Source organism: Asterias rubens, chromosome 7 (genome assembly GCF_902459465.1).
Source record: "Asterias rubens chromosome 7, eAstRub1.3, whole genome shotgun sequence".
Lineage (NCBI taxonomy): Eukaryota > Metazoa > Echinodermata > Asteroidea > Forcipulatida > Asteriidae > Asterias > Asterias rubens.
Genome location: NC_047068.1, coordinates 2,699,525 through 2,711,892, shown reverse-complemented (window position 1 = coordinate 2,711,892; position 12,368 = coordinate 2,699,525). Strand labels below are relative to the sequence as shown.

General features: G+C 40.6%; 1 protein-coding gene across 1 annotated transcript in view; it reads right to left on the bottom strand.

Annotated features, from left to right (window-relative positions):
• LOC117292605 (caspase recruitment domain-containing protein 9-like) overlaps positions 1 to 12,368 on the bottom strand; it is an 82,340-nt gene that overhangs the window by 11,409 nt on the left and 58,563 nt on the right. Inside the window, exon 6 of the mRNA XM_033774718.1 lies at positions 8,364 to 8,546. Coding sequence (XP_033630609.1) covers positions 8,364 to 8,546 — 183 coding nt within the window. The remainder of the gene's footprint in view (positions 1 to 8,363; positions 8,547 to 12,368) is intronic.

The following is a 12,368-nucleotide window of genomic DNA, read 5'->3' as shown; positions in this document are numbered from 1 at the left end:
AGGAATTGAGATTATTTTGATAATTGAATTAGGGCCTTTCAGGAAATTATTCTCCATTAACTTGCCAGTTTCCCCCGAAATTAATCCCCAAAGAATGGTTGGTACGTCTTCAAAAAGTCCCCTCTATATTTTTCCCAAGTGATTGACACTTTTTCGCGTTCAAACCTGGGGGTGGGTAACAAGGTCCATCTTCATAGAAACACGATTCCTTTGTGATGCCGCTGGAGTTCAGCATTCCTTTATTGTTAGCCTTCAAACAAATCTGCCGATTCCATCAAAATAAAGACGTAATTGGTTGATTCTGTTGATCGGACTTCTTTCATTTGGGGCCTACCGCTTTCTTTATGAAATAATTGCCGTGGCAAGGCCCAAAAGCTTTGGAAAGGTTCTTACGCCGCCTAGCAACAGTGTTGTCATGGTCAGAGGTCGGTGCCTACAAGAGCACGGCCACTCTGCAATAGTCTCGTACCGACTGGCTTTCGTTTCATTGCATACTGTTTTGTTCAAGTATGTGTGGATCGCAAAACAATTTGACAGGTTAGTTTTTACCCTGGCTTAACGTGTATGTGGAACTCAGATATTGTTTACCTAACCTTAGTTATTTGATGTGACGCATGAGGTTGTATTGTTAAAATTACCTTTGTGTTTTAAATGATCATTCTACCATAATTTGTCAAGAATATTGCAGAATTGAACAAATTTGATGGTGTTTTTTTTTTCTTCTTGGCAGCTTCAACTTTTTAACCCAAACTGATTTTCGTGTAGCATAAATAATTATTAAACAATCCGAGGACATATCTGGGTTTTTTTATTCAACATATTGTCCATGCCTCATGCCTAAGGCTGAATTTGTGAGGTTTTTCCATGCTCATCCGTATCCGTAAGCTCTAAAACAATGATAATTCGAACATAAGTATTTTTCAGAATTGTTTTTATTTATGAACCAGGAAACCTTCAATAAAACTTCGTTCGAAAATTAAACTAATTATTTAATTAAAATTTAATCTTTAATCATGGCAATTGAATTTCTTCCGCAAATAATAAGAGTTGAGAGTTTAATAGTCTACGCCAGTCTGAGCGTTTCGAACACTGTTTCGGTATTGTATTCAAATGACATAACTTTAACAGAACTTTCCTTTCAATAATTTGTCGTTTAAATGCTAAGACCTATGGGAATTGGGATTATTTTGATATTTGAATTAGGGCCTTTTAGGAAGTTGTTCTCCATTAACTTTTCAATTTTTCTAAATATTAATCCCCAAAGAACGTCTTGAAAAAGCTTAGTCTTCAAAGAAAAATGATTCCTATGTGATGCCGCTGCAGTTGGAATTTCGTGATTGTTAAGCCTTCAAATAAATCTGCACATTCCGTAAAGATAAACGACGTATTTGATTGATTCTGTGCTTCTGAATTCTGACATTTGTGGTTACGCGCTTGCTTGCTGAAATAATTCCCGCGGCAAGGCCCATAAGCATTGGAAAGTTTCTTACCAACAGTGTTGCCATGGTCAGAGGATGGTGCATGAGCACGGCCACTTTAAGGAGTAGTGACCGACCGTCAACTTGCTTTCTTTTCAATGTGCGGCAAACAATTTGGCAGCCAAGGTTTTACTCCACCTATTTCTATACGTGTGTACGGGTTGTTATTTACCTTGCAGTTGAAAACAAAACGAAAAAATCCCCGAAATCACGTGGTTGAACATTTTTGCCTGCCTCCCTAAAACAATGGGGATTTTTCCTGAATTTAGTTACTTTTCATCATTTTTTTTATTGGCATTTGTTTAATGATTTTCTTTTTACTTATGGTAACAAGAGTTATATTTATATTCAAAGTTGAAAACCAACGCTTCTTTTCAAAACCACCCAAACTCATTAGAGAGAGTTATCACATGGTGTTACCGCAAACCTTTCTATATCGTTTTTCCACCATGCACAAGTTTCAAATCCTACTTAAATTCAAATTATTTGGATGTTATAAAAGTTTTGTATTGGTTCGACTACCTTGACTAGATTATATGAGTCCAATCTTACTAAACATGAATTTAATTTGAACGGCATCTGGAAAATGACATTCTACTTCAAGGAGTTTTTTATCCCGACATAATTGATCTCATGATGTTGTCATCTTATGTATACGTTTTGCAGCATCAGAGCAAGAAAATAAAACGTATCAAGGAGGCGATATCCTTCTCTCAGGCTGTCGACTTTGTAATCCTAAATTATTTCTGTAAGACGACATCCTACTTTTGAAGAACTATGTTAAATCAAGTTTATGTTTCCTTTTTATAGCACATAATTGAAAAAAACTCACAGGGCGAAACCCCCCACTATAAATTTATCCCGACCAAAAAAATGCACCCCTTCAGTAAGATGAGTGACAGCTCCATTGTTCAACGGTTCCTTTGAGATACCGCTGGTAAAACATTTAAGAAGCTTTGCTTAAAAAGTGTGGTTTGGGGGGGATCCGACTTTCCCATTGATGGGATTTAATCCACTGGGGACAGTGGCAAAAGAGGACACCTACACTTCCTATGTGATGCCGCTAGCTTTTTATACTTGTTTCTGAAACTAGATCGTCCAATAAAACCGACTGTCTCCTTCCAAATAAAGACGTAGTCGTTGCCTATTGGGTTAGTTTAAGGCAGTAGGTTTATACAAAAGTAACTGTATAGAACTTTTGTGCATTGGTTCATTTGGAATGGGCTGTCTATAAGCAACAATTCCTTTGTGATGCCGCAGGAGTTTCAAACTTCTTTTCAGTAAATAGTTCTTCAAATCAAACCGGCTTTTTCCTTCCAAATAAAGCTGTAATAGGCTGTAAACTGTGGTTGCTTTCAGCTGAGAACAACAATGAATCACATCTCAAGCATTCACGCAACCATGCAAGGAGAATGGTCCAGCATTTTTCGCGTGGAGATTGTCGCGAAAGAGTACCGCCTACGCGCGACTAATTGCCGACGGCTGTTTACGCATTTTGTTGTCTGGCGCGATAAAACCCACGCGTTAGGCGGCGCAACAGTCTATCGCGCCAAGGCATTTCTATCGCGCTAAATTTATCGCACAGCGTCTAGTTATTTTCAATCGGTACTGTAGTATACACAGTTAACAGATCCTTGGTCCAGAGTAGCAGACAGGACAGGCCTATTCGATAGTGGGTCCGACATACATAGTATACACAGTTAACAGATCCTTGGTCCAGAGTAGCAGACAGGACAGGCCTATTCGATAGTGGGTCCGACATACATAGTATACACAGTTAACAGATCCTTGACAGAAATAAAACACCATTTAAGCTGGTATAAAAAGAAAAGTCTACAATTAAAACTCTGACACATGTAGTTCACTTGGGAATACCACTTCAAATTACTCTGTATATAAATACCCAACAATTTAAAACAATCAGTTTGATTAATTTGAGAATCTAAAATGTTGAAGGTGGGAAGATCAGTTTTGTTACGTTAAAAAAAAATGTTCATGTACTGGCATTTGGCGGGATTAAGTTTCATTTTAAGATCAGGAACAAAATTATTGATTATTACTAAAAAGGCAATGGGCCCAATATTTGTTCCTTGGGGAACTCCAGCATGCAATCTCTCCCAAGCAGAAATATCACCCTTATATCTAATTGCCTGAAGATGATCTGATAAAAATCCACATAGCCAAGGAATTAAGGAAGTTCTAACCCCAAGATTCATAAATTGATTAATAATTATATTGTGGTCAACTCTATCAAATGCCTCACTGAAATCGATGGCTATCAACACAGCAGAATTATTTGGTTTATCAAGAACACAATGTATATCGTCCAGGAGTTTGACCAAACAGTGGGATGTAGAGGATCCTTTCAAAGAACCAAATTTAAATTTGTCAATGAAAGACTGTATGTCACTAAGGATCCATTCCACAACAAACTCTTTGAACACTTTGGAGAAAATACAAGTATGTGAGATGGGGCGCAGACTATCAATGGTTAGATGGTTAGTCTTAGGGACCTGTACAACAAAAGCCTTTTTATCAAATTTCAGGAACTACACCATTTCAGGCAAACTCTTTTATGCGTGGCGGAAGGCAGTCTGGCCCTCCAGATTTACCTAACTTGGCCTTTTTTAACTTGTTAAAAACCATTTGAGGTGTTACAGCGGGACCGATGACACACACGGTTAAAGTAAGCAGGTAAATTATCAAGGTCTAGGGTAGGAACATCAACTGCAATGGAGGTAAATTGTTTGTTTATTTTGTTAGCACTCTCTACAGTTGAGGTACCAGGTAGAGTAACACCTTGCTAACACTTAACACCTGTCATTTTCTCTATTTGTTTGTGCCACTGCCTAGAGTTACTAACTCTAAGCTTTAAAACACTAGAGAGGAAAAATGCAGACCTGGCTATCTTGATATTAAGTCTAATGAACTGATGATTAAGAAGTAATTTCCATATATTTAATTTACCACAGTTAAAAGCCCTTTGTCGTTGAATAATAAGAGTTTTAATCTCAGGAGTCATCCACGGCTTATCACTGTTATGAATAGTGACAGTACGAGTAGGAAAGTACTTATCCAAGGCATTCTGCAGAGATTGGAAAAATTCTTCTACTTTAGTACTTGTTGTTTGGGCTGAAATAACAACATTCCAGTCGAAACTTGTGATCCACTGTCCAAACTCTTCCACTTACACTTACACTTACAATTTGATGAGAAATGGTAGGCTATGCCTTTAAATACCCCATATCTTTCCAATGTCTGTCTAGCTAGCATTTGTTGATTTTGCTCCAATCACATACTTTGGGAGTTTGTTCCATTGATTTATGACTCTCTGCGAAAAGTAGTCAGATCTGCTTCAAAGTGTGTCCTCTTGTATCTGTCTGCGCTAGTTGGAAGAAGCGGCCTGCTTGTGTCCTTTCAAATCCTTTCAGAATTTTGAATGTCTCAATTAGATCTCCTCGTTCTCTTCTCTGCTCTAGGCTGTACAAGTTGAGCGCATATAATCGGTCTTGGTACGTCAAGTGCTTGATTTGAGGCACAAGTTTGGTGGCTCTTTTTTGTACTTTTTCCAATAAGCGGATGTCCTTTTTCAAACTCGGGTTCCATGCCTGGCGCAATATTCAAGATGAGGTCTGATGTATGTTTTGTACAAGATCGTGAAGCTGTCTATGGTGATGTATTTGAAGGTTCTTGTTATCACTCGCAGGCTGTTCATGGCTTTCTGTGCAGCTTTGGTGCATTGGATGCTTGACTTGCAGTCCTTAGTAATAAAAACACCCAAGTACTTCTCCATGTCAATCTTCTGTAGGTTTATGTCATTCATTTTGTACACTCCATTCAAATTGCTGGAACCGAAATGCATAGTTTTGCATTTATCTGCATTGAAGCGTAACAGCCATTTCTCGGACCACTTTTGAAGTGCTGATAAATCCTCTTGGAGCTTGGACAAATCTTGAGTGGTGTTGACAGTAGTGAAGATTTTAGTGTCATCTGCAAACATCTGCATACTAGATTTGACATGATTGGGTAGGTCGTTGATGTATAGGATAAATAACAGAGGACCCAAGACTGATCCCTGAGGGACACCGCCCACAACATCTGCCTTAGCGGAGGATGAATTTCTGACCGAAACTGTCTGTGTTCTTCCTATTAAAAACCCCTTTATCCAGGCTAAAACTTTCTCTTCACATCCGTACGCCTTTAGCTTATTGAGGAGTCTCAGGTGTGGGACGGAGTCGAAGGCTTTGGCGTAATCTAAAAACATGACATCTTCAGCGTTTCCATGATCTAAGTCACAAGTGATCTCTTCAAATGTCTCCAGAAGATTGGTCAAGCATGATTTTCCTTTCATGAAGCCGTGTTGTTTCTCCGACAGAGCGTTGTTGTCTTCGATGTGCTTAAGTAATCTGTTCTTTATGATTGTTTCCATTATTTTGCATGGGATGCAAGTTAGGATGACTGGCAGTAATTTCCTGGTTTAGACTTGGAGCCCTTTTTGAAGATGGGGATGACTCTTGCTGTTTTCCAGTCATCAGGTAGGGTACCAGAGTCCAATGGCTTCCTGAAAATGATAAACAGGGGTAGTAATAATTCCTAGCTGCATTCCTTGAGGACCCTGAGATGAAGTTTGTCAGGTCCTGGACTCTTGTCGGTACTCAATTTGTTTAGTTCTTTGGCAACATCTTCGCTAGTAAACTCAACATCTTTCAAATCGTTCGATATTTGATTGTCTAATTTTGGCGTGTCTCCTTGTGGCTCCTTTGTAAAAACAGACTGAAAAAATTTACTTAGCTCCTCTGCTGCTTCTAGATCTGTTTCAGTTAAATTCCTGTCTTCTTTTCTGAGCTGTGATATACCAACTTTAACTTTCTGTTTCTGTCTCACATAATTGTAGAATGGCTTTGGTTTGGTTTTGAATTCCTTCATTAACAGTTCTTCATGCTTGGCCTGGGCTTCACGTACAGTCTTTCTTGTCAAATTACTGTTTCTTGTACTCTTCATAGTCTTTGTATTGCTTTGATTTCCTGTATCTTCTGTACAGGTTGTATTTTGTCTTTTTCAACTTCTTGACTTTAGCACACATCCACGGTGGTTTCATTTTCTTGTTAGTTTTTTTCCTTGGAATGTAGTCTTCAATAGCCTTGTCATAAACTCACGTTTATCCGAGTCTCTGAGAGGTCGAACAGTCCAGCGTTAGATGGCATCAGGCTTGCCACAGGACTGTGCTATGGTCACTCAAACCGATGGGGTTATCTGGGGACTGTTGTAGTGACTCTTTAAATTAGTAAGAATCTTGTCGAGAATGGCTTGTCCTCTTGTAGGAGCATTAACAACCTGGACCAAACCAGTAAACCGACTGATGGTATCAGTGTCGAGTTTGTTAAAGTCACCAAGGATGGCTATACCAGACGATCGGTATTTTATTTGAAGCGTTTCCATTGTTGTAACAAGGTGTTCAATATTAGGTAAGTCTTCGTATGGTGATGCTGGTGGATGATAAAGTACGGCAACTAAAAGCCCTGGAACTGTTCTTGGTAAATGTGTGGTGGGTCGCGTCCAAATCCATTGGACCTCAAAGTTCATCCGGTAAGTTAATGTTCTGCAGATTTATTGTTTGTGTGCTCTCCCGTAAATAGAGGGCAACACCCCCTCCTCTCTGGTGTTTCCTTGGTCTGCTATACAATTTCAAGCCAGGGATGTCAAAAAGGCTGGTGTCAATGTTAGCTAGAAACCAGGTTTCGGAGAGTGTTGCAATGTCTATTTTATTAATATTCAGGATCGTTGACAATTCATCAGTCCTCTTAACAAGTGATCTGGCATTTAAAAGGACAAATGATGGAAGTGTGCTGGATTGGCTGGCTGTTGACTTCTGGTTTACAGTTTTAACAGAAATGAGATTGTTGAGGTTCCGTTGTAGAGGGCAGGACGGTATAACCCGAGGCCGTCGTGTATTGTGTGAAGGCATATTGGTGCTTCACTCCACCACGCTTACCACGTTTAGTCCTTTTTTCTTGCTCTTACAGACCTTCAAAGACTTCAAAAAGTTCCATACATTGCTTGGTACTTTACATGTCCGGGCTTGGCTTAAGATTTCTGAACATGAATATTTTTGCTGGTGATACAGTGGTTCATTCGGTGGCAGACTAGGGTGTGGTTGCAGCCATCTTTGGTGTGTCCCAAGTCACAGCTTTGAGTTGACTGTACAGAGTCAAAATGCTGGGTACCAGCGAGGCTGTTGATTGTCTCAATAAAGCAGATTAAAGGCTCAGGACAATATTGGTAATTGTCAAAGACCACTCTTGTCACATAATGTGTCTCAACATATGCATACATTGAGGTCGCGAAATCAAATTCGTGGAAAACTACTTCTTTCTCGAAAACTTTGTTACTTCAGAGGGAGCCGTTTCTCTCAATGTTTTATACTATCAACAGCTCCCCATTACTCGTTACCAAGTAAGGTTTTATGCTAATAATTATTTTGAGTAATTAGGCCTACCAATAGTGTCCACTGCCTTTAAGATCAGTAAGTTGTCTTATGTGTCAATTTGTTTGGTCACACAGTAACAAACAAATTCTAATTTTGGCACATTTGATTTGTGACTGTGTCTCATTCTCATTAATGTGGCAAAGTCCAGCAACATGTCATCATGGCACATTTGGTATCATTTTAAAGAAGAACAATTCAGCTTTCTATTGATATGCAACATAATATAAGAGGGTAATAAATAATGAAAATATACATAATTAAAAAGTTTCCTAACTACTAGTGATCAGTAAATTGAGGACAGGAAGATGTATGAATTATGACACTTCTGAAAATGTGAAATGCAGGTGTAGTGATCCTGTAAAATACTGACTTTGGCATTAAAAAATAAAAGTACTTACTTCTTGTCTCTTTGCCTGTTTTAATTTTTCTTCCATTGTTGACATTCGCTGAAGCATCTCTTCCCTCGCTACTTTAAGTTGTTGTTTGTCTAGACATGATTTGTGCCATATTTGGCGCCTCATTTCTGCATGATTCTGAGCATCTTGTAATCGTCTCTCCAGTTCATTAACTTCTTTCCTTTTCTGTTATTTGCCAAAAATCAAGTGTGATAACAAAGTTTGAAAATACATGGAAAAAGCTAATGACAGTCTATGGTCCCAAGGAAAGGCAATGTGTCAAATTTGAAGACAAATGATATACTAATCAAGGAAAAGAGATGGTACAACACTGGCTAAATTCAAATTCTGAGCAGTCCAAAAAAGATCCAACCAAAATCTCAAATCAAAAGGCATTTCACTCAAGGCAGAGTAACCATATTATTACAGGTGAAAGTTATTAAAAGATATTTCTAAATCATGACTAGTCCATGCACTAGTCACTTCGATGAACGTAAACAGGGAGCTAAGTCACTGCTATCCTGCTGCCCCCAATAAATAATAATAATGTTGGGCAAGATGGACTTTTTGCCAATTCATCGAGGAAAGAAAAAGCCATCGGTAAAGATTAGGCAAAGCACCCTCTAGTGTTCGCTGTCTCTTGCAAAAAAAACCCCGAAATAACATAGACAACATTCCTTGGGAAACGTTGGAAAAACATACATGTGATATGCTGTGAGCTTGTTGTGTGACAAAACTTTGAAAAGATAGCAGAAAAATAAAAAAATAAACAGAACGATTTTTTTATCATCGTGATCACAAAATTACAATCCATAATGTAAAAGGCAGTGGACACTATTGGTGATTGTCAAAGACTAGCCTTCACAGTGTATCTCAAGATATGCCTACAATAACAAACCTGTGAAGATTTGAGCTCAATAGGTCATGGAACTTGCGAGATAATAATGAAAGAAAAAAACACACCATTGTCAAACGAAGTTGTGTGCGTTTAGATGGTTGATTTCAAGACCTCAAGTTCTACACCTGAGGTCTTGAAATCAAATTCGTGGAAAATTACTTCTTTCTCAAAAACTATGGCACTTCAGAGGGGGCCGTTTCTCACAGTGTTTTCTACCATCAACCTCTCCCCATTACTCGTCACCAAGAAAGGTAGTATGCTAATAACTATTTTGAGTAATTACCAATAGTGTCCACTGCATTTAAAGGCAATTGTTCTTGTATCATCACAGTGTTGATGTACCAGCAGTGAATGGGATCTGGCAAGTCTGCGTTAGTTATCATGTTGCCTTTGTACAGTCATGCGCCTTATTTGTTGGACGTTTGATATTTGTTGGACAAGAGCACAAGCGAACTCCTTGTTCGCTTTCAAGACAGCTTGTGCTTCGGTTGTCTAGGAATGAGACACAGATCAGGAGACTGTCGTCAGAGTAGACCTGTACTCTCGGAAACGATGGCGTAGAGTCAAACACCTGGCAAATGAGTTCTGGTCCTGTTGGCAAAAAGGAATTTCTGCACACTCTGCAAATGCGCCAATAATGGACCAAAGAACGGCCAGAACTACAAGTAGGGAACATAGTCATAGTCATGAAGAACAATCTACCTCACAACCAGTGGCAGCTTGGCCGAGTCTCTCAACTTGGGTGGCATCGTTGGCTTGTGCGTAAAGTGCTCGCCTCTCACCAAGGTGACCCCGGTTCAATTCCCGGCCAGGGCCATATGTGAGTTGAGTTGTGCCTTGGTTCTCTGCTATGACAGTTTTCCAGACCATCCAGTTTTCCTCCCTTTGGAAAAAATCCAACACTTTCGAATCATGGCTGAGCTCCGAGCGTGGTCATAGTGGGTTGATGTGGCTGGCATCCAAAGGCGCCCTTGCATGCCCACTTCTCGAACTTGTTGTAGCTGCGTCCTTCGTAATTTGGCTCCTAGCTGCGAGTAAGGATGATTAGCTGCTCAAACCATTTATTTATTATTTAAGTCTTTCCCAGTGCCGACAATCATGTTCGAAAAGTGAAGCTTGCTATTGCTGACTCCACTCTAGATGCCAAGGGCAAGCGTACCCATCCTACTAGATATGTTGTACAACCAATTCCGAAGCTTGTACTACTTCTCGAGAATCAGGAGACCCAGGGAATCCCCACTCAAGAATCAAGTTCACCATAGAAGCAGGAACATTTCGGAAAGATACCCTTTCTTGATGTTCTCATCACCAGAAACCCAGACGCACAGCGTTTACCAGAAACCCACCCACACCGACCGTTACCTGCATCAGCGGTACTTCCATCACCCAGCTATTGAGTCCCCAGTCTACCGTGCGCTTGTTCAACATGCTTACACCATTTGTGACCCAGACAGCCTCCAGCACGAGTTACAACACATCACCGCTTCACTGCAGCGGAACTGATACAACCCGGGAGCAAGTAAAGACAAGCAAGCCAGTCCCCTGACCCCGACCAGAGGGTCCTTTACCCAAGGTCAAACACACCCACCAACAATTAGTTTACCAAACCTACATTGTAGGTCCCCCTCTCATTGCCTCCAACGCATCTTCAAGCAGACAGGAATCAAGGTGTATCACCCCGTGCTCCAAAGAAACTCCATCACTCTCTCTAATCGCACAAGGACAAAAAGGATCCTTCCACCCGTGCAGGAGTCTACCGCATTCTATGTGAATATGGTAAGGTTTACGTCAGGGAAACCGGATGTAACCTTCCCACTAGACATAAGGAACACCGAGCACACGGAAGGAGGGGAGTCTTCGACAAATCAGCAATCGTCAAACATTCCCACATCACCAACCATCAAGTTGACTGGGAAGCAGCAGAAATCATCGCTCTGATCCAGACATGGCACCCAAGACGCATCAGAGATCCATAAGCGTGACACCGTATACCAAGATATCGACTTCCACATTAGTGACATCTGGCTCCCCTCATCCCGACCAATGGATCTTCTATATCCATGTTCACTCCCTAGTCATATACCCCTTAACTTAGTCTCCCCCTTGGTCACCCACCACTTTAGACTGCTTTGTGTCGTCTAAACCCTCAGTCCCACACCATTATTTATTTAGACTAGTTTTGTTCTTCAATACCCTCGGTCCCCTAGGCCCCACACCCTCACTCTCCCGTGTTTGAACCAATTGACACAGTTCAGTGAGCACACACTCCCCACACACTAGCCCAAGGCTCCAGAGTAGGATCCAGTTTTACCATGCGTCACCGAGCTCCATTTCCTGCCTCTATAGACCTTATGCACATGACGTCATTTCAGTAGGGCGGCCTCACCTAGAGATCAAAAGGAGGTTGTTCATTGGCCAATCCTGTGCGCAGCGCTTACCAATCTGTGCGTTTCGATTGTTTCGTCACCGTTTTTCCACTAAGATGGCCGCTGGATGACGTCAATGCATAAGGTCCATTCCCCACCTCCTTCTATCACCGAGCTAATCTGCATCCACAGTACTTAAGCAGCATGCAGCATATTAGAGTCCAGCTTTCTCCAGAAGACGATCAGAGCATACTGATTGAAGCGTCTAGTTTAATAAAAAAAAAAACATTTTTTTTCAGAACCACCCCAACTCATTTAGAGATAGTCATTACATGGTGTTACCGCAAACCTATCCATAAAACAAGATCACTCTATTCTGGACAGTTGCTGTTACATTGTTTAGTTTTGCTTGTATATGATACTATACATGTACATGAACCTTTGTTGTACTTGTGGCATTATGGAAAAGGCTATATATAAAGCATGAGCTCAGCAAGTGTTGCTAGTCTTTGTTGCTTGCAGCAACAGTTGTTGGAATTACCAGTGACATTTGAGAGCTTGTGGATGATTTATTGGTTTATGATATTGGGTAGCATAGCAGGAGGTGGCCGATTGGCAGTGCTGGTCTGGTGTACTGGTGAATATTGGGTAGCATAGCAGGAGGTGGCCGATGGGCAATGCTGGTCTGGTGTACTGGTGAATATTGGGTAGCATAGCAGGAGGTGGCCGATGGGCAGTGCTGGT